This window comes from Podarcis tiliguerta (assembly GCF_965153285.1).
Source record: "Podarcis tiliguerta genome assembly, chromosome: 5".
Classification (NCBI taxonomy): domain Eukaryota; kingdom Metazoa; phylum Chordata; class Lepidosauria; order Squamata; family Lacertidae; genus Podarcis; species Podarcis tiliguerta.
Window position 1 is genome coordinate 92,330,840 of NC_139538.1, and position 21,768 is coordinate 92,352,607.

General features: G+C 46.4%; 1 protein-coding gene across 1 annotated transcript in view; it reads left to right on the forward strand.

The window, feature by feature from the left end:
- Nucleotides 1-7,847: 7,847 nt before the first annotated feature.
- Nucleotides 7,848-21,768, forward strand: part of CD9 (CD9 molecule) — a 32,409-nt gene continuing 18,488 nt past the window's right edge. The window contains exon 1 of the mRNA XM_083440957.1: nucleotides 7,848-8,546. Within this exon, the coding sequence (XP_083297083.1) occupies nucleotides 8,481-8,546 (66 nt within the window). The 5' untranslated portion in view covers nucleotides 7,848-8,480. The remainder of the gene's footprint in view (nucleotides 8,547-21,768) is intronic.

A 21,768-nucleotide genomic window follows, 5' to 3' on the forward strand; every position in this document is an offset into this window, starting at 1 on the left:
GAAGCGGACACGGAGCAATGGATCCAAACTACAAGAAAGAAGATTCCACCTAAACATTAGGAAGAACTTCCTGACAGTAAGAGCTGTTCGACAGTGGAATTTGCTGCCAAGGAGTGTGGTGGAGTCTCCTTCTTTGGAGGTCTTTAAGCAGAGGCTTGACAACCATATGTCAGGAGTGCTTTGATGGTGTTTCCTGCTTGGCAGGGGGTTGGACTCGATGGCCCTTGTGGTCTCTTCCAACTCTAGGATTCTATGATTCTAACTTAAGAGGGATTGATAGTTAGTGGAGCACTCTCTTTCAAGGAAGCTTCTCCTTCATTACTGATCTGCTCCTTGAGGAGCCACAGACAGCTTTCCAAGAAAGCCCCAGGGCTCCTAGGAGCAGAGTTTGAAAACACTGGTGTAAACCAGGCATCCCCAATCTTCAGCCCTCCAGATGTTTTGGGCTACAATTCCCACCGTCCCTGACCACTGGTCCTGTTAGCTAGGGATCATGGGAGTTGTAGGCCCAAACATCTGGAGGGCCACAAGTTGGGGGTGCCTGGTGTAAACAATGCTGTGGCAGTAACCTGCTAAAAGCTGTGCATTGTGTGTACTCTGCCTCATATAGATGTAAACAGCTATTACAAATAGACAGGGACCAGCAACAGCTACAAATAACATTCACCTCCTTTTTCAAAAAAAGTAAGATGTTGTAAAATATCTCATATATACATATATTAATGTGACAAGATTTATCTTTGCAGCATTCAAGCCAGATATTCTGGGGTGACAGGATGCAAAATCAGGTGGTTACAACCTCCTCTCTAGAAGGTTCTGAGCTTCTTGTTTACAGTGCAACCTTTACTCTAGGGTGAGAGAGGAGGTATAATCACCTTTGCTTGTGAACAATGGGGACATTGCTTTCATTAATGAGCAGTTAACTGGCAACAGCGTGTGGCCCTAAGTTTTGTTACAACAATTTCCAAACTTCATTTATCCAAAAGCATTACCAGCTGCTCTACTCACTAAAACTGAAACAGGTGTCAGACAGAAAAATTAGTATGTTCCCCTACAATTTCAACATTTGCCCTATTTCTGCTGAACTGTGCCTGTTTAATTTCTTTGTGTCCTGTTGCTAGGTTCCTCCACCAACAGAAGCCCTCTCAGGACCTGCTTCTCCCTCTGAGTATGACAGCCAGAGGAAAGCAGGGCTTGCGCCTTGGGCAGAAGTGATTTCAGCAGGGATAAGAAAAGCTGACTTGCTCCAAATTCCATCTTCTAGAGCTCTGTTCTCTTGGCAACTGGTTATCTGGAATAAAGTGGGTTTGTTTCATGGGGGGTGGTGGTTGTTGTTTAAAAAAAGCTTAGTGCAGTTGGCCCATTAAGTGTCTGTTCTGTGCTGAATCCAAAGCTGTGACTTGGAGCTTCAATCAGAACCTAATGGAGAAGCAAGATCTGTTGGGGTGTTGATGCTGTGAGCCTCTCCCCAATCCTGTGCTCAGGTTGCATATCTGTGCAAATAAAACCATGTACCCTAAAGACACCCAAGTCTCCAATGACCTTCATTCCAAGAATACAGAACCCCGGCACCTTGAACCAGCACGTAACAAACACTATGATCACATAGGAATGATAGGGCAATTTCCTCCTGGTCCTTTCTGATGCAGACAAATTTGGCAAATTTGGTCTTAACTGAGCCCCTCCAACAAGCACAGTTATACATTTCACTGCTGAGTGTGAGCAAGGTCAGAAGTCCAGTGGCAAAGGCTGCTGAGCCAGTCTAGCTCCCAGGACATTTCTCTATCATAGAATCATAGAGTTGGAAGAGACCACAAGGGCCACCGAGTCCAACCCCCTGCCAAGCAGGAAACACCATCAGAGCACTCCTGACATATGGTTGTCAAGCCTCTGCTTAAAGACCTCCAAAGAAGGAGACTCCACCACACTCCTTGGCAGCAAATTCCACTGTCGAACAGCTCTTACTGTCAGGAAGTTCTTCCTAATGTTTAGGTGGAATCTTCTTTCTTGTAGTTTGGATCCATTGCTCCGTGTCTGCTTCTCTGGAGCAGCAGAAAACAACCTTTCTCCCTCCTCATATGTGGTGATGATGAAGGAAGTTGTTTAGTAGTCACAGTTACCATGATGATGATGGTGATGATGATGATGATGATGATATCGTACTGTTTATACTCTGCCCGTCTGGCTGGGTTTCCTCAGCTACTCTGGGGAAGTATGTGCCAACATTCAAAATGGCAGAATTGCTGAATGGATTTTAAAAGTTAGGACCACACAGGAATTAAAAGGTTAAGTTCCATCATAAATTAGTTGCTTCCCCTCCCTTAACTATCTCATTGGTGAACCCTCCCAGTAACCTGAAAGAGACTAGAGTCCACTTCATTAGAAAATGGAAATCCTAAGTTAGATTGATTTCCACCACTGTCACAGCTTACTATTTTTATAGCAAAATGGTGAAGGGACCCCTGACCATTGGGTCCAGTCGCGGATGACTCTGGGGTTGTGGCGCTTATCTCATTTTACTGGCCGAGGAAGCTGGCTTACAGCTTGACTAAGCCGCTTCTGGTGAAACCAGAGCAGCGCACGGAAACGCCGTTTACCTTCCCGCTGGAGTGGTGCCTCTTTATCTACTTGCACTTTGACATGCTTTCAAACTGCTAGGTGGGCAGGAGCAGGGACCGAGCAACGGGAGCTCACCCCGTCACTGGGATTCGAACCGCCGACCTTCTGATCCACAAGCCCTAGGCTCTGCGGTTTAGACCACAGCGCCACCCGCGTTTTATAGTACTTAAGTACTAAACAATTGTTTATAGTACTAAACAACTGATAATTAATAATAATAAAAGTTCAACTTCACAACCTAATAAAAGTCAAAAGTACAAGAAGGAAGGGAGAGCAGGAGGACTATGCCAATGCTGAAGGAAAAATAATATCACAACAATCATTACATTGAAAAGCAGGCTCCAAAGGGAATCTGGATTGGGCTACTTCCCATAACCCACAGCTTGAGTCCAAACTAAGGACTGCAGCTGCTTTTGCAAAATGAAATTAATCTGGGCCCTGTAGACACAGAACAGCCAACTTCATGTCCAAGGCTTTAGCTGAGATTCCTGCATCGCAGTGGGTTGAACTAGATGGCCTTCAAGGTCCCTTTCTACAATTCCATGACTCTATGAAGTCATGTGCTTTAAATGTGCGTTGGCTACACTCTGGAAGAATGGCAGATGAAGGTGATGGACTACATGGAATTGGCGGAAATGACCGGCAGAATCCGAGACCAGGGAGAAGAGCTGGTGGAAGAAGATTGGAAGAAATTTAAAGACTATCTACAGAAATATTGCAAAATTAATGAATGTTAGAATGATGTTGGATTGAGGTTAAGAGGTTTTTAGCAATAATGTTATGAAAGAATATGCAAAAATGGAATGTTAATAGGTGGAAAGTTAAAGCTATAATATATTAAGATCAAGATTAAGATAAAGGTAAAGAGGGAAAGGATTTGCTGAATAAATAAATTGAATTGGAATACAAAGAGGGGAGGTGTGGGGAGGTCCGAGAAACAAGCAAATGCAAGATATGTCATGAAGGATTGAATTGTTTTTTACTTTTGTATTTTTCTTTTTTTACTTTTCTTTTTGTGAAAATCTCAATAAAATATTATTATAAAAAATAAATAAATGTGCGTTGGCTGCATAGTGTGGATCTGCTCCTAAACTGCCCTCAGTCTATGAATGCTGCTGTCTACACAAGCTTCTTGCCTGCATTTCACAGGGATGACGTTGGTGTCTAGTTTCCAGTTCCTTATTGGAAATAGTGTCTGAATAGGCTGAATCAGGAACTGATACCCACGCAAAAAAGACCAGGAGACTGTCCTCTTCTCTGCAATGAAACTGTCTTATGTAACACACATTAACACATGATGACCTCAGGCCGTTCTTATGAATAGGGAACTGAGGAGTTTTCATTCATTTTTGGTGAAAGATTTTACCCATTGCTCTTCACATTGCCAATAATTGCCAATACACACACGCAATATAAGTATAAATGAGGAACTGGAGTTGTCAGCCCCAAAGTAACAGGTAAAAGGTAAAGGGGCCCCTGACCATTAGGTCCAGTCATGGTCGACTCTGGGGTTGTTGCACTCATCTTGCTTTATTGGCCGAGGGAGCTGGCTTACAGCTTCCGGGTCATGTGGCCGGCATGACTAAGTTGCTTCTGGCGAACCAGAGTAGCGCACAGAAATGACGTTTACCTTCCCTCCGGAGCAGTTCCTATTTATCTACTTGCACTTTGATGTGCTTTCGAACTGCTAGGTTGGCAGGAGCAGGGACCGAGCAACAGGAGCTCACCCCATCGCGGGGATTCGAACCACCGACCTTCTGATCGGCAAGTCCTAGGCTCTGTGGTTTAACCCACAGCGCCACCCATGTCCCTGACATGTGCCCACCCGACCATTTTGATAGGTGGAATTGGCACTATGACAGGTGCCACATAATCCCCATTCCCCTTTTGTAAGATATCAATCATTTAATGAGGCAGTAGAACTCCCTGCCTATTGAAATCAAGCGGGTGCCCTCACTGTACTCTTTTAAGGTAAAGGTAAAGGGTCCCCTGTCCATTAGGTCCAGTCGTGACCGACTCTGAGGTTGCGGCGCTCATCTCACTATATTGGCCGAGGGAGCTGACGTACAGCTTCCGGGTCATGTGGCCAGCATGACTAAGCCGCTTCTGGTGAACCAGAGCACAGAGCACAGAACCAGAACCAGAGCACAGAAACGCTGTTTACCTTTCTGCTGGAGAGGTACCTATTTATCTACTTGCACTTTGATATGCTTTCAAACTGCTAGGTTGGCAGGAGCAGGGACCGAGCAATGGGAACTCACCCCGTCACAGGGATTAGAACCACCGACCTTCTGATCGGCAAGTCCTAGGCTCTGTGGTTTAACCCGCAGCGCCACCCATGTCGCACCTGTACTCTTTTAGGGACCTGCTAAAAACATTCTCCTTTAGATACGGCTACCCAGATGCTTTGAAAGCTGAGGCAATTTTATTCTTTTTCAGTATTTTAACTTTTGCATGTTTTAAAATAGGGTTGTAATTTTCCCCCCTTGATTTTGCTGTATTATGCTTTGTAAACCTCTTTGAGGATTTTGCAATCAAATGGTGTATAATTTTTTTTTGGAAATAAATAAATAAAGCTGTGGGCCACCCCCAAATCATGTACCCATACTTCCAGAGAGTATAAGGTTAAAAGAAGATGTAGTTAAAAGGAGAGAGAGAGAGTGGGAGGAAAGGAGCGAGGTCAACCAGTACACTTCTGGCAATGATACCACAAGCGGGATCCGACGTCACACTGGAGAGGACAGGAAGAAAGAGATGTGGCAATCAGAAGAGAAAGTCATCTATTGAAACTCTTAATTGCTGGGGCAGCTTACCGTATTTTTCGCTCTATAAGACGCACCAGACCACAAGACGCACCTAATTTTTGGAGGAGGAAAACAAGGAAAAAAATATTCTGAATCTCTGTGCAGCGAAAGCAGCGATCCCTCTTGCTGTTCTGGCTTCTGGGATAGCTGCACAGCCTGCATTCACTCCATAAGACGCTCACACATTTCCCCTTACTTTTCAGGAGGGAAAAAGTGAGTCTTATAGAGCAAAAAATACGGTAATTAGGCAGCCTGAGCTCCCCCACACAGAGTGCCCTCCATAGCAATCTGAAAGCCACTTCCTGGCCCACCTTCTCCGCCATACCAGCTTTAAAATTACAGTGGTGCCCCGCAAGACGAAATTAATTCTGCGAGTTTTTTCGTTCTACGAGTTTTTTCATCTTGCGAAGCACCAATGTGTATTGACGGTTTCCCATAGGAATGCATTGGCGGTTTTAAAAAAAAAGGCGCAAGACGTTTTGTCTTGCGAAGCAAGCCCATAGGGAAATCTGTCTTGCGAAGCAACTCGGAAAATGGAAAAGTCTTTCGTCTTGCGAGTTTTTCGTCTTCTGAGGCATTCGTCTTGCGGGGCACCACTGTATAATGCTGTCAATTGATATACATTATATCTCCTAATACTGTAAAAAAAAAAAAAATCTCTTTTTTTACTTGTTACGTTGGACATTTTGCTGCGTAAATGACGTTGGAAATCAATAAAAATATTATATAAAAAATAAAACTTTGTATTCAAATAATACACTGCCCACTTTTTATGCCCTTTAAGAACAAATGTGCTCCAATTCAGTGGTAAGGAACAAGTTTTCCAGGGGGGGAGGGGCAGGACAAGTGGAAGTGTGGAGAGAGCCTTTTAAAAGAGGGTCGGGCAAATTTATGGAGGATGGGCTATGGATGGCTACTGGCCATAATCGCTGTGTACCCTCTTCCCATCTTGGAGGCATATATTCAGTGCTTTTTTTCTATATATATATATATATATATATATATATATATATATGTTCAGGGATACTCTCATTTTCCTACTCTTATAAATTCTAGATTCACAAAATGTTTAGCGGTATGCGTACCCCTCCCCCCCCCCAAAGCACTGCATGTATTCTTCTGAATATCAGTTGCTATTGCACTTGTGTCTTGCTTGTGGGCTACCCATAGTTAGCCAATGTAAGAGTAGGATGGTGGACTAGGTGGCTCTTGGATGAGATTCAGCAGGACTCCTTTCCATGAATCCCTAACCGGAATTAAGATTGCCAGAAGAAATATCAACAACCTCAGATATGCAGATGACACAACCTTGATGGCAGAAAGTGAGGAGGAATTAAAGAACCTTTTAATGAGGGTGAAAGAGGAGAGCGCAAAACATGGTCTGAAGCTCAACATCAAAAAAACGAAGATCATGGCCACTGGTCCTATCACCTCCTGGCAAATAGAAGGGGAAGAAATGAAGGCAGTGAGAGATTTTAATTTCTTGGGCTCCATGATCACTGCAGATGGTGACGGCAGCCACGAAATTAAAAGACGCCTGCTTCTTGGGAGGAAAAAAAAAGACAAACCTAGACAGCATCTTAAAAAGCAGAGACATCACCTTGCCAACAAAGGTCTGTATAGTTAAAGCTATGGTTTTCCCAGTAGTGATGTATGGAAGTGAGAGCTGGACCATAAAGAAGGCTGATCGCAGAAGAATTGATGCTTTTGAATTCTGGTGCTGGAGGAGACTCTTGAGAGTCCCGTGGACTGCAAGAAGATCAAACCTCTCCATTCTGAAGGAAATCAGCCCTGAGTGCTCACTGGAAGGACAGATCCTGAAGCTGAGGCTCCAATACTTTGGCCACCTCATGAGAAGAGAAGACTCCCTGGAAAAGACCCTGATGTTGGGTACAAGGAGAAGGGGACGACAGAGGATGAGATGGTTGGACAGTGTTCTCGAAGCTACCAGCATGAGTTTGACCAAACTGCGGGAGGCAGTGGAAGACAGGAGTGCCTGGCGTGTTCTGGTCCATGGGGTCACGAAGATTCGGACATGACTAAACGACTAAACAACAACAACAACAACAACATTTCCATGCTCTGAACTGTTTACCTTAGGACTGAAAACATTTGTGTTCATACACACACAAAATGCCAAGTCTAAGGGCCCATCCCCGCTTCCTTTTGTGTTGTGTTTCTCGGCACAGGGATGGGGTTTCCAGCTCCACATCCGAGTGGTTTCTTTCTCTTTTCCTGGGGAAATCTGCGTTTTAGCCCTGGATCTGAGCAAACCGGAGCTGGGGTTTCTGTTGACTGTTGTTTGCTCGGATTCAGCCGGGATTCACCTGGAAACCCCAGACCTATGCCTAGGAAGTGTGGATAAGGAAGGAAAAAGCAGCACCTCCTAAACGTCTGTGTGTTTGGGGCTGCTGTTCAAAGAGAACAAGGGTAGAGCGCAAAAGAAGAGGAAAGAAAGAATCCCTTCCGCTTGTTTCGCTTTGCCTCCACCGAGTTTCAGGTGGCAAGATCTTTAGGGCAAGGGCCTGCCCTCTTTTGTTGTGTAAAGCAAACACCGATGACGCCGGGCAAGTCATAATGCCAAACAAGCTGGGCGAAAAACAACAAGCAATTCCAGCAACTCGGCAAGCTTTCGGGGTCCACAGGGCTCTTCGCTGGAAAGCAGGCGAGCCCCCGCGGGGTGGGTGGGCGCGCCAGGGCGTGGCGACGACCCTCCCCGCTCGCCTGCGACTGTGACTCAGCCCCAGGGAAGCCCGGGTCTTCTTTCCGCCCCAACCTGCAAGCGAGGGGGCGTCGCCGCTGAGCAGCTCCGGGAAGGGCGTCGGCGAGGCGGGCGCAGCGCTCGAGGAGGAGGAGGAGGCGGCGCGCAGCGGCAGGGCGAGGCCGCCAGGTTTGAGGTGGGGCTTGCGGGTCGGAGCAGCAGCAAGGAGAAAGCGGGGCGGGCAGACGGCTGGCAGCGGAAGACGGAGCCGCGTCGTCGAGCAAAGCCAAGCAGCTCAGGAGCGCCGCCGAAGCCTAGTCGCCCGAGAGTGAAACGCGCCCGTCTAACCCTCCAAGATGCCCGTCAAGGGAGGCACCAAGTGCATTAAGTACTTGCTCTTCACGTTCAACTTCTTCTTCTGGGTAAGTTGGCGCGTCGTCGGAGCGCCAGCCCGCCAGGGCGCGGCCGGGGAGCGCAGACTTGGCGGCGCTCCTACTCTCCTCGGCCGGCGCTTCGTGGCCCCCCAACATGTTGAGAGGCTTGGGGGGGGGCCGTTTCGTTGCTTTCCCGAAGCCCCGAGACGACCCCCTCCCCGGCCACGTGTTGCGGAGCGCCGTGTAGCCGCGGCCGGCCGGAGTTGAGCTTCCCGGGCGGGCCAGGTGTTGCGCGTCCCGGCCAGGCCGGGGCTCCCTAACCTCTCCGAGGCCGCGCCTTTGTTTGGGGTGGGTGCGGTTAATTAAAGGGACTTAGGACCCTTCGCGCAGTCTAGCCGCCCGCTCCCCCCCCCACCAAAAAAACTTTGCGGCAAGGCAAGTAGTGGAAACATAGGAGCCGACTCCTAGGGGCCGGGGTCCCTTTCCTCTTTTAAACAGTATTTGATAGGGCTGCCCCCCCCCCCAAGTTTATTGGCACTGCCATTCAAAAGTTTGGTGTGTGATCGATTACGCAGGGTGGGGCTTACCTGCACCCCCCCCAATATTTTATTCAAGTTGGCACCCCTGGGCGGGGAGACGCCCGGGGAGTTGCGGGGTGATGCTTGCTTGTTGCCGCGCCGCTTTCAAGCGAGCGGCAGGGCTGCTCCTCCAAGCGCTCCGTAAACAGCCCCTTGGGAGCGACCTTAAATTTAGAGACCTTGGCTCCCTCCCGCTCCCCCGGAGAGTGTCTCCCGGCAGGCCCTGAAGCTGAGGCCGAGCGGGGAGTGGCAACCCAGCGCCGGACTCGGGGGAGCAGGGGAGCGGAGGGAGATAGCACACCTGCCCAGGTGCAGGATTTCAGCCGGCAGCTTGTGCGTAAAAGATAACCTACCCCTGGGCAGCTGCAGAGTGCATTTCCCTTTCGGCTGAGAAACCAGAGAGAACATCTTGGGAGCTAGTGGGAAGAGTTCCAGAGAGCTGGTAATTGGTGGAGAGTTTATAATTAAGTTGATCCCCGGCACAAGAGAGGTGTGAGTTATCAGGACTCATGGTAAGAGGAGTGGTCTGTGCCACCGGTGAATCTGGCAGAGCACGTGGTTTCTTGGCACAGCCCCCCCATCATGTACCTTGAGGGCTTCTCTGCTGTTTCCTCTGCTGGGAGGGTCACTGGGGGGGGGCTGCCTCAATTTGTGCCCCCTCCAGTGTCACACTGTAGCTCTCACAGTCGATTTGAGCTGGGGATTCTCTAGGATTCAAGTCTGAAACTGTTTCCCACTCCCAGGAGCTCCGTTCTAAGAACATAAACACAGACCTGGCCCGGAAGCATTGCTAAACCCAAGCTCTCTGGCTTAGTGGGACCTCCCGGGAGAGGAGATCGCAGCCGCTTGGCTCCTTCTCTGGCTGCTGTGAGCTAAGCCACCCTTTGGCTTGGTGTGTGCAGTCTGAACCCAGGCTCGTGGTTTGCCCTTGCTCCGTGAGCTGTTCTTGGGTCCACAGCTTGCAGTTTTTCTGGAGGCAAACCATAGGCCTGGGTTCAGACAACACTTGAAGGCAAGCCATGACTTGGCTCACAGTAGCTGGAGGGCCTCTCCATGAGCCCCCACATTTGCTTGTTTTCACTAAGCCAGGATTTGCCTTACTACATCAGGTCACGACGACGTGTAACACTAGGGGCCCTGATCATGCGCAGAGGGCATTTCATGTAAAAAGGTATAACCACAGGGCATCCAGATTAGAAAAGCTTCTGGGAAAGACAGTGCAGTTTTTAAGTTGTAACTTGAAAGGCCCTTTCCAGTACATACTTGCAAGATCTTCAGTAGCCAGAAAAATAATTGGATGTACAGTGGTACTTTGGTTTGCAACCGTTTTGGATTACAACCCATTTTTTTGGGAGGCCCCATTGGCGAAAGCACGCCTTGGGTTACAACCTGTTTTGGTTTACAACCGGACCTCCGGAATGGATTATGATTGTAAACCAAGGTAGCACTGTAGCTGCTTTCCATATCATAGACTGAAGTTCTCTTAGTAGGTTGCAGGAGACTCCTGGAAGGTTTTCCAGATTGTTACGCTCTTTGTAAAGAGGGTACATTTTGAAGGTGCTTCCTTAGGAATGGTTATCATTTCCCTGCTTTCTATTCTAGATGGCAGAATGAGTTGTAGACCAGCCTTCCTCCAGACTGAAACTCCCATCGTCTCAACCAGCAGGACCAATGGTCAGGGATTATGGGAGAGCGTCAGGCTGGGGGAAGGTATTTCAATCCCTGTTTGAATTACATTCTCCTTCTGCCCTAGTGCCATATTTTATCTTGGCTTTATCTGGAATCTGTCCCTTTGAAATAAATAAGCTCCTCCACAGGAGTTAACATTGGTGTAATCCAATACTCTGCTCCCCCCCCCCCCCCCAGTGTTGCTTGCTTTCAATTGCCTACCTGTGAAAAGCGCCTTGTGCCAAAATGCATTTATTAAAATCTGCGAAACTCTCCCAAAGGGCCTTCAAAGGCTGGTGTAATAAACCAAGAACAACCCCCCTCCCCTTCAGATCTCGCCTTTCGCTTTGAACTCATTAGGTGACCTTGAGAAACCAGCCCTCTCTGCCTCAGTCCACTTATCTACAGTATGGGGAATAACAATAAAACTGGAATGGATCTAGCTGGTGCATGTGAATCAAGTCCCCAGGAACACCGGAAAGTGCTATACAAATGTTAATTCACAGTGATGCAAAGCTCATAGAGTCCCATAGGAGTGCTATGCCATCTCAGCTTGTGAAGTGACTTGGCATTCAGTAAGTTCCAGAGGAGGCCTGAGACGGAGATGGCGAAGGAGCCAAACCACTGATAGCGGATTTTAGCAAGGGCCCTGTGTTTCAGGCTGTGGTGAAGTGGGGGCTTCGTCTTCTGAGAAAGCTTAGCTGAATAATCGGCTAGTTTCTCCAAGAATTATTGTGCCCACCAGGAAACTAAAATTCAATACTTTCTGCCTGCCTCCCCCACCATTGTGCAACTTCAGGTCTAACCTGCTTGGGAGGTTGTTGCAGTATTGCATATGTGTAAAGGGATTTTCCAGTACAAGGAATTTCCCTTCAGGTGGAAAGAGGAGAACATCGAAGTGGGCATGGATGCCATACAAGTTCAGAGTGTGTGTGCAGGTATATTTATGTATATTGCCCTTCTCTTTCCCCACCCCTATTGCAACAAAGCACCTTTCTGCAATGATGCAGAAGATGGAAAGTGAGTGGGTGACATCTGGTGACACCTCCATAGGGTGATCTTCGGATGAACGGTGTTCTAGAAATATCGTATTCTGTTCCCAGTTGGGTTTTGTTGTCCAGACAGCAGCATTGGGCAAACATCACAGAACATCTGAGGAAGCAGAATGATAATCCACTGTTACACTGTCAAGAACTTGTGGCAGAATCTGCAAAGCGCTCTGAAAAACCACCGTCTTAAAGGGGCCCTAATTGTATTTTATTTTTGTAAAAGAAGCCCAATAACAAGATCTGAGTCTGCTCAGATATTGGATGTGGGGCTAGGTATGTGGGTGAATGTGCACTCTTGGCTCTTGGATACTTTGTATAATTTGCTGTTAGCATGTTCTAGCCATGTAGTAGCCAAGCTGCGCACCTGCATCTCACAGTAAGCTGCTGAAGAGAAGTGCTGGCACCTAATGCTCTTTGGATGGGTTAAACCACAGAGCCTAGGACTTGCCGATCAGAAGGTCGGCGGTTCGAATCCCCGCGATGGGGTGAGCTCCCGTTGCTCCGTCCCGGCTCCTGCCAACCAAGCAGTTCGAAAGCACAAAGTGCAAGTAGATAAATAGGTACCGCTCCAGCGGGAAGGTAAATGGCGTTTCCGTGTGCTGCTCTGGTTTGCCAGAAGCGGCTTAGCCATGCTGGCCACATGACCCAGAAGCCGTACGCCGGCTCCCTCGGCCAATAAAGCAAGATGAGCGCTGCAACCCCAGAGTCAGCCACGATTGGACCTAATGGTCAGGGGTCCCTTTACCTTTACCTAATGCTCTTTGGAGGCCTCTGTGGCAGAGGCAAGCTGTTCTGGAGCACTTCAAACCAGGGCCGTCTTACCCATAGAGGCTAGTGGCACCAGGGCGCCAGGAAGAGGCGGAGGCTGAATGTGGCGCCTCCCAGCACCAGCTCTCTACCCTTCCCCTTGCCTGCTTCTGCCATGATGCTCTAAAGCAGCGCCACGCCTGGAGCCTCCGTCTGCTGTGGCCACCGCGGCACAAAGCGGCCAGCTGAGCCAGGAGGGGCCGCGTCCAGCCTCCACCTCTTCCCCGCCAGAGGAGACACCCTCCGGCCGCTGCCCGCCTCCTCCAGCCCCGCCGGCAGCACCGTCCTCCCAAAAAACTCTGGGAAAGGGGGGCGCCGGAGGGAGCTTTGCACCACAGCGCCGGGTATCCTTAAGACAGCCCTGCTTCAAACATTCTTGACCAGTTTCAAATTGGCTTGTCTGCTGTTGCTGGTTCTCTGTGTGGCGAGTAGTTGATGGAAGTAGGGAGAGAAATTTCATTTCTCCTTGTTCGGCGTTTTGTTGTTGCTAGGGAGTGGACAGGCTTGTGTTGACATAGTTCAGATTGTTCTTTGATGCTTATGCTTCGCTTTAGTATGAAGTTTTTTAAGGCAGCTGAAGTCAAAAAGAAAGCACACGACAAGAAAGAAAGAGCGCCGAAAGGCAGCGAGCATCTTAAAAAGCAGTTGGAACATAAAACCAGTTTCAAGAAAGCAACCTGCGGAAGTTCATTGAAATAAGTTTTTGCTGCCCATCTAAAGATAACAATGACAGAACCAGGCAGAGCTCTTTCTTGGGGCCTGTTTCCAAACAGAGCAATCCTATGATTAATAATAATAATAATAATAATAATAATTTATTATTTGTGCCCCGCCCCTTTGGCTGGGTTTCCCCAGCCACTCTGGGCAGCTTCCAACAAAAGATTAAAAATACATTAAAATGTCATATCCAGTACACACACATGCACACATGATGGTGCGTTCCAGAGTGGAAGGTGTGTTTTGTGGAATCTTGCCTGCTGTTAACTGACAGAGGCATTTCTGATAAGCTACCAAGGAACCCCAGGAAGAAGTGGCACTTACTTGTTCTTGCCTGTGAAAAGTGATGGTGCCGTAAAACCAGACATTCCAGCACAGCTGAAAGAGGTAGCCGGGTGGCTTCCTTTTTTTGCTGCGAAAGCTGCTTCCCAGCAGTCCCTCCCCTGAAGCTGTGAAATGTCTTGGTTGCACAGGAAGGGGGGAGGGAAGGACTTGGCTTTGAAGGTGCAAAAGCTCAAGGAAGTTGTTTTAAAGTGAAGTTAGAGAAATCTCCACTTGCCTGTATGCATAAATACATATCCTTCCTCAATCCAGCCCCCGCTGCCTCCCCCAAACAACATAGGATATATTCTAAGATACTTTGTAATTGGGGGGGGGGAAACCCTTCACCTTAATTGAAGAGTTTAGACACCAAAAAAGCAAGGAAACCGTGAGGAGTCATGGCACAGTAAACACATTTCTCGCCTCACGTGATGTGCTGGCTTAGAACTGGGCCTTTGTGCACCCATGCTTTCTGCCGCAGTGCTGGCACCCAGTGTTCAGCTGCACCAAAATTTATTGCTACCTGATTTATCATTTTTTGTGCTATGTGTTGTAAGGAAACCCCAAAAAGTATGCTGTGTAAATTTTATGCACTGTGTAAGTATATCCAGTGCTCCCCCCCCCTTAAGAAAATGTTTAGGGGTACTCTCATTGTGACTCAAGAAAATCTCCATTTTATAATTCAAATCAGGGAAAATAAATACAGTAAATGGACAAAAGTACAAAGAACATTCATTACCTTATATTACACAGAGTCATCATTAACTTTACACTTCTTTGCTGGCTGTGTTGATGAAAAATAGTCAGTAATTTTCCTACTCGTATTGAAATACAGCCCCTCAGTGAGGCCAAAGTTGCACTAGTAAAACACATCACATGCACATTCCACACTGCTTCACACATTAAACGGCCGCTTCTGTCTGAGACTCAGAAAATTCTGGGAAAGGAAATGAGGCTGCCATTGGGGGTAGCAATGGAACTGACGATTCACCGTGCTAGAGGAGAAACTAAAAATTTTAAGTTTCTTCTCCCGTTAGATTCACAAAATGTTTAGGGGTATGCGTCCCCCTGCATCTCCCCAGAAAAAAAGCAATGAGATATCAAAAGCTTTCGAACAGTGCAAATATTTGAACTAAAATACATAATTGTGGGGGATAGACAACCATATAATTTTATCTTCAAAGCTTTATTTGGAAATCATTATCGGTTTCAAATAGTTGTAAATCAATAGTATACAATAGTATACACATGTCTTACATGGTTCAATGGAATAGTTGTCGTCTTCATAATTGCTGGTTGCAAAGCTTAAAACTGCAGAGTAATTCTTCCACACATCCAGGGGTGAAACCAAAAAAACAATGATTCAAGTTTATTCAATTTATCAGAACATTAAGGCTAACCCATTACAAAAGATACCCTTTACATGCTTTACCTTACCATATGCCACTGCACAATGTTTGGCAGCAGTGCCAGATTTACGTATAAGCTAAACAAGCTATAGCTTAGGGCCCCACTCTCTTAGGGGCCCCCAAAAAAATTTAAAGGAAAAAACACCTGGATGCACATTTCCAAAATATAAGATTAAAAAACAAATAAAGTAAAACCTACATACAGCAACAGTGTTTTGTGTTGTGTAGGCTCCTATTTGTTATGTGCAAATGGCTTTAGATACCTATTAGGTCCATAAATTACCATATAGCATAAACTCAACACAAAAAACAGCGACAATTTGTTGTTGACAAAGGACTGCTGGACATAAAAAGGGTCCTGTTACCTTCAGTAGCTTAGGGCCTCATCAAACCTAAATCTGGCCCTGTTTGGCAGTGTGGTGTAGTGGTTAGGTTGTTTGAGTACAACCTGGGAGGCCAGGATTCAAACCCACAGTCGGCCATAAAGCTATGTCACATACCCTCAGCCTAATGTACCTCATGGGGTTGTTGTGACAATAAAATCCAAAGGAGGAAGAACCATGTACCGTCATACCTTGGGTTACGAATGCTGTGGGTTGCGTGTTTTCGGGTTGCGGACCGCACCGAACCCGGAAGTCCCGGAACGGGCTACTTCCGGGTTTTGGAGCTCGCGCATGCGCAGAAGCGCAAAATGACGTCATGCGCAGACGCACTGAATCACGTCATGCGTGTGCGCAGACACAGCACTTCAGACTGCGAACGCTGCGGGTTGTGAATGTGCCCCCCCCAGATCACATTCGCAACCCAAGGTATGACTGTACAACCCCTTTTAGCCCCTTGGAAGAAAAGTGGAATATAAAAGTGGGAAGAGACATTTAAACATTTCACAAGTGTGGGAAAGCGGTGCTTCAGTGCAAAAATGTTAAAAGTACAGTTAAAAGGCAGCCATTTTTTAAAAAGAAACAACAACCAACTTTACTGAAGCTTGATTCAACAAGAGGTAGATATCCACCCTAAGCTTCAGAAAGAAAGGATGAATAATCTTTGATTTACAATGAACAGAAATGCCATACTTTGAGGCACTCTATTCTTAAGCTAGTGTAATTGTCAGAATCCTTACCAAATTGTCATTTTCTTGCACTCTTGGGTCTCATAAGTATCTCTTCTCTGTCTCCCAGCAAGTTTCCCACCTACTACATCTTGCAATCTTTACCCCTTTTTTATGAATTATTTTTCTTATAGTCATACCTCAGGTTGAAGTAGCTTCAGGTTAAACATTTCCGGGTTGTGTGCCGCGGCGACCCGGAAGTAATGGAGCATGTTACTTCCGGGTTTCACCACATGCTCAGACTCTCAAAATGACATCATGCGTGGACATGGCGATGTGTGGATACGGGTTGCATTCGCTTCAGGATGCGAACGGGGCTCCGGAACGGATCCCGTTCGCATCCAGAGATACCACTGTACTTCCATAAATGCAAAATTCAGTAAAACATTAAAACACACACACAAATACAGCATTTCAGAGGTGCACCATTAGTTAAAGGTTCTGATAATTTCACCAGTACTTCTACTTGCAACTCACATTTTAACTTAATAGTACATTATACATTTATGACAGATGAGCTATGACAAATCTGAAATGCTGTATAAATGTTAAGTGGCATGAGGCTTACCACTTCGTTTCACCCCTAATCTCTTAATTATATTTGTTTGTACAGTATTTCTGTTTTGCTCTCACCCTGTCAGGGTGGAGTACAGCAACGTAAAAACCTTTAAATGCAGATTTTCTTGAGTAGCCATTCATTCCAAACATTTATCTCCAGAACATGCACAATACATCTCCAATGAGGCTGTTTGTAAAGGATTACTGAGTATGTACTGCGAACTGCATTGAACATGCTGGGGCACGAGGCATCCACAGAAGTCCTGGTTGATTTAAGCATGGGCCCTCGTGATTCAGCAGAACTGGTTGCTACGGAAAGGCGGCTTTGTGTGGTTCTTCCATGTTGAAACCTGTTGTGGTTGTGTCACAGTGAACACACATAAGCAAAGCATAATCTGCACATGGGACATGGGCGGGTGGTCAGTCTGCTGTCACAAACATCCCTGTTTACTGTCTATGTGGAAAGAAATGCCTATGAGGTCATGTCTTCCTCTTCTCTTGCACAGAGGAAGCTGCCTCTAGAAATGTGTAGGATATAGATGTGATTTGTTTTAAACTATAATCTCTACTTCACCAAGAGAATGTCATGCAGTAGACCCTAGACCTCTAGAGAAGTGTAGATCCTTTATAGAATAGTCATGAATATGTCCACAGTCTGTCTGTTTCTATAAAGCTTGGACCCTAAGAGGCTTGGCTCTGTAGCCCAGGCTTCCTCAACCTCAGCCCTCCAGATGTTTTGAGACTACAATTCCCATCATCCCTGACAACTGGTCTTGCTAGCTAGGGATCAGGGGGGGCCAAAAACATCTGGAGGGTTGAGGCTGAGGAAGCCTGATGTAGCTACTAAAAAAGGTAAAGGTACCCCTGACCGTTAGGTCTGGTTGCGAACCACTCTGGGATTGTGCGCTCATCTCACTTTATTGGCCAAGGGAGCCAGCGTACAGCTTCTGGGTCATGTGGCCAGCATGACTAAGCTGCTTCTGGTGAACCAGAGCAGCACACGGAAACGCCGTTTACCTTCCCGCTGGAGCGGTACCTATTTATCTACTTGCACTTTGACGTGCTTTCGAACTGCTGGGTGGGCAGGAGCTGGGACCGAACAATGGGAGCTCACAACGGGATTCGAACCGCCCACCTTCTGATCGGCAAGCCCTAGGCTCAGTGGTTTAGACCACAGCACCACCTGCGTCCCTGCTGTAGCCTCTAGCTTTAGACAAAAGATGGGAGATAGTGGGAGATTCTGTGAGGTGCATGTATTCAGGAAGTAGATTTGCTTGTCGCAGTCGCCACCCCCAAGTATGAACTGGTAATTATGGATTTCACAGGAACACTTCGATCAAGACAGTGGATTGTTTCCATGCCTGTACTATAACAATAGCCTGTGGTCCAGTGCAAAATAGACTACCATCTCTGTCCACATCAGTACATAGCATGTGAACCAGCCAAAGGTGGTAAATGGCATCTTCAGATTGTTCAAGGAGCACCCACAGGCATGTTAACCCAGTGAATACAACCTCATCCAAAACAGGATGAAACATCCACTAACAGCATCTCTTTTAGCGGGATTAAGCCTCAGTGCGTTGGCTCTCATCCAGTCTATTAGTGTGCTTCAGCTCCCATTTGTCACTACCACTTACCTAAATTAGATGAGAAATAGAAATGAAGTTGATATCCACATATTTATTGCATCTCAATCAATTCCATATATACAATATTTGTCAAAAATATTGTCAGGGCAGCTGTTTACCAGCTCCATCTGGTACATAGGCTAAGACCCTATCTGCCTGCAGACTGTCTCGCCAGAGTGGTGCATGCTCTGGTTATCTCCCGCTTGGACTACTGCAATGCGCTCTACGTGGGGCTACCTTTGAAGGTGACCCGGAAACTACAACTAATCCAGAATGCGGCAGCTAAACTGGTGACTGGGAGCAGCTGCCGAGACATACATATAACACCGGTCTTGAAAGACCTACACTGGCTCCCAGTACGTTTCCGAGCACAATTCAAAGTGTTGGTGCTGACCTTTAAAGCCCTAAATGGCCTCGGTCCAGTATATCTGAAGGAGCGTCTCCACCCCCATCGTTCTGCCCGGACACTGAGGTCCAGCTCCGAGGGCCTTCTGGCGGTTCCCTCACTGCGAGAAGCAAAGCTACAGGGAACCAGGCAGAGGGCCTTCTCGGTAGTGGCGCCCGCCCTGTGGAACGCCCTCCCATCATATGTCAAAGTGATAAACAACTACCTGACATTCAGAAGACATCTGAAGGCAGCCCTGTTCAGGGAAGTTTTTAATATGTGACATTTTCGTGTATTTTTCATCTTTGTTGGAAGCCGCCCAGAGTGGCTGGGGAAACCCAGCCAGATGGGCGGGCTACAAATAATAAATTATTATTATTATTATTATTATTATTATTATTATTATGAAAAAGCATAGGTAGCAAGATTAAACCCTACCCTGTACTAAGGAATGTCCTGGAGCACCGGTCAGAAGGCAACTACCATAAAAGCCTTTAAATCCCAATGATCAAAATCTAGAAGGGTACTATGATCAGTGGTATGGAAAGCCCTGAAAGGTCTAGGACAGGCATGTCCAAAGTTTGTTTCGGGGGCCTAATCCGGCCCCTGTGGCAGTTTATTTCCTGGGGTAAAATACTAAAAAAAACCTCAACAACTTTGGAGTAAAATCATAAAAAAAGCTCAAGAACTTCAATCCTAAAAAAAAAGGTTGGCCCTTTGGTCGGCCCTCACGGCCCTTCACTTCATCGAATCTGGCCCTCTTTGAGAAAAGTTTGGACACCACTGGTCTAGGAGAACCAACATGCTCCTACTCCCCATCTCTCTTCTGGCATGGGTACTACCACAGGATGATCAGGGCTATTTCTGTACCAAAACTAGGTCTAAAACCCAACTGAAATGGATTGAGAAACTAAGTCTCCTCCAAGCTGGGTGTGGGAAATTGAAATTTATCAGTTACGAAAGTGCTTGCAGATCAGCAAAGTTGTTTATATGCCATATATTTACACGGTTTAATACAAAATGTGATAAAAATATATTGTCCTTATTTTTGCCAAATTATGCGTACAACACAATCCTGTGCAAGTTTTTCGAACACCAAGTGAAGTTATGTCCAAGGTTAGAACTTGCATGGAAAACTGCATGCCCTCTAACATGTCTCTGATGAAAACAGGGACATTTTTTCTATATTTGTCTGAATAGGGGCATTTATGCCAAAGATTGTTGCCTGAGCAACATCCCGCCTCCATGAGGCCTCAAAGTGATTCTCAGACTGCTGTTTGCATTTTGCAGTGGCCTATCCTGCAAGTGTTTATTCTCTGGATTAAATTACACGTTAGAGGAAATCTTTCCCGATGTCTTAGTGTCCATGTTTGTTCAGCAGAGACAAGGGATGTCCCGGTTAAGCCTGAAGGGTGATTCTGTCTAGAAAAAGGCTCCCTTTTACAAAGAGGCATTTTACATATCAAAAAGGCAAATAGGTGTCAGGGAAATTCATCAAACATCATTTAGCTGTAAAAGTTGCTTAGTGTTGCATACACAGAAAGAATATTACCCAAGTTTCTGGAAATTGCCTAATTAACCTCTAGCAATGTTTGGCTATTTAGGGCAAAATTACACAAGGAGACCAATCTAGAGCTGAGTTTTTGTTGCTAAGGGAAAATACCACTTGCCCTATTTAAGTGCAGTGCTAGGGTCTTGGTAGCTATTGCGTAACTCTTCTTCTGCCCCCCCCCCCATCATTTAAGGGATGTATTGAGCTATATTGACATTTGCACTCAGATCCCTCTCTGTGATTATTTTGCCCTCATTTCTCTTTCTCAGCGTTAACTGGAAGCTGGTAATTGCCTTTTACTTAGGACCTTAACCACTGGCTATGGAGGAATCTTCCCTGCTCTAGGATTTGAAAAATATACAATTTTGGGCAGCACAGGTCTGAAATATATATTTCAAAAAGCTCTAGGTGCCATCACCATCTATTTATTTTATAGGTATATGCCAAAATGGCTCCTAAATAGTTTACAACTATGAAATCAACACACAATCATCAAATTACTGTGTGCCCGGATATCCTAGCATAACTCTAATCCAGTCCCAGCCCATTCCTAGGAATTCTGTGGCACCACGTGGTTTTTCTCTCCTTTGTGACTGAAAAGGTTATTTCCACCCTCTGAACATAAATTGCACCATCTATCCTTTGTGAGGCATGGCCAGCTTTTCTCATACTGTGCCAGAAACCAATTCTTCCCCTGCTTAGACTTGCACTGTGGGTGCAAGTTAAGGCTTGGGGTGGCAGGCAGAGCTGCTGTTCTTGGGTTGCTTTTATTCAAGACTTGCGTGGATGATATCCGCAGAGTCGTGTGGAGTGTTTTCATGCACCATCTATTCTTACATGCCATCTCTGTTCTGCCTCTTAGGACTATTCTTGGGGTGCCTTGTTTGTTCTGTTGTGCACAGTTTTGCCATCCTGAGGTTGCAGCCCCTTTCCTCGCACTGAGAGTTACCGTATTTTTTGCTCTATAAGACTCACTTTTTCCCTCCTAAAAAGTAAGGGGAAATGTGTGTGCATCTTATGGAGTGAATTCAGGCTGCACAGCTATCTCAGAAGCCAGAACAGGAAGAGGGATTGCTGCTTTCACTGCGCAGCGATCCCTCTTGCTGTTCTGGCTTCTGAGATTCAGAATTATTTTTTTCTTGTTTTCCTCCTCCAAAAACTAGGTGCGTCTTGTGGTCTGGTGCATCTTATAGAGCGAAAAATACGGTAACTTTCTTTCCCAGGAGTGGATAACTTTTGTCTAAAGTGCACATGGAGTGCCAAAATGCATTCAGCCTTCCATTTCACATGTGTGCAGTAGCCATGTTGAACTGGAGGTGTGATTCTGTATTGAAGGACAATTACGTATGTTTGTTCTTTGGGTTACTTTGTCATGCTAAATCACAAGAGCTAGAAATTTGCTAAGTTGATACTCATCCTGGCTCCCCTCTTATGGCTCTCCTGTGTAGACAGATGCACAAAGTGCGCTGCAGAAGAAGTTCAGATGATAT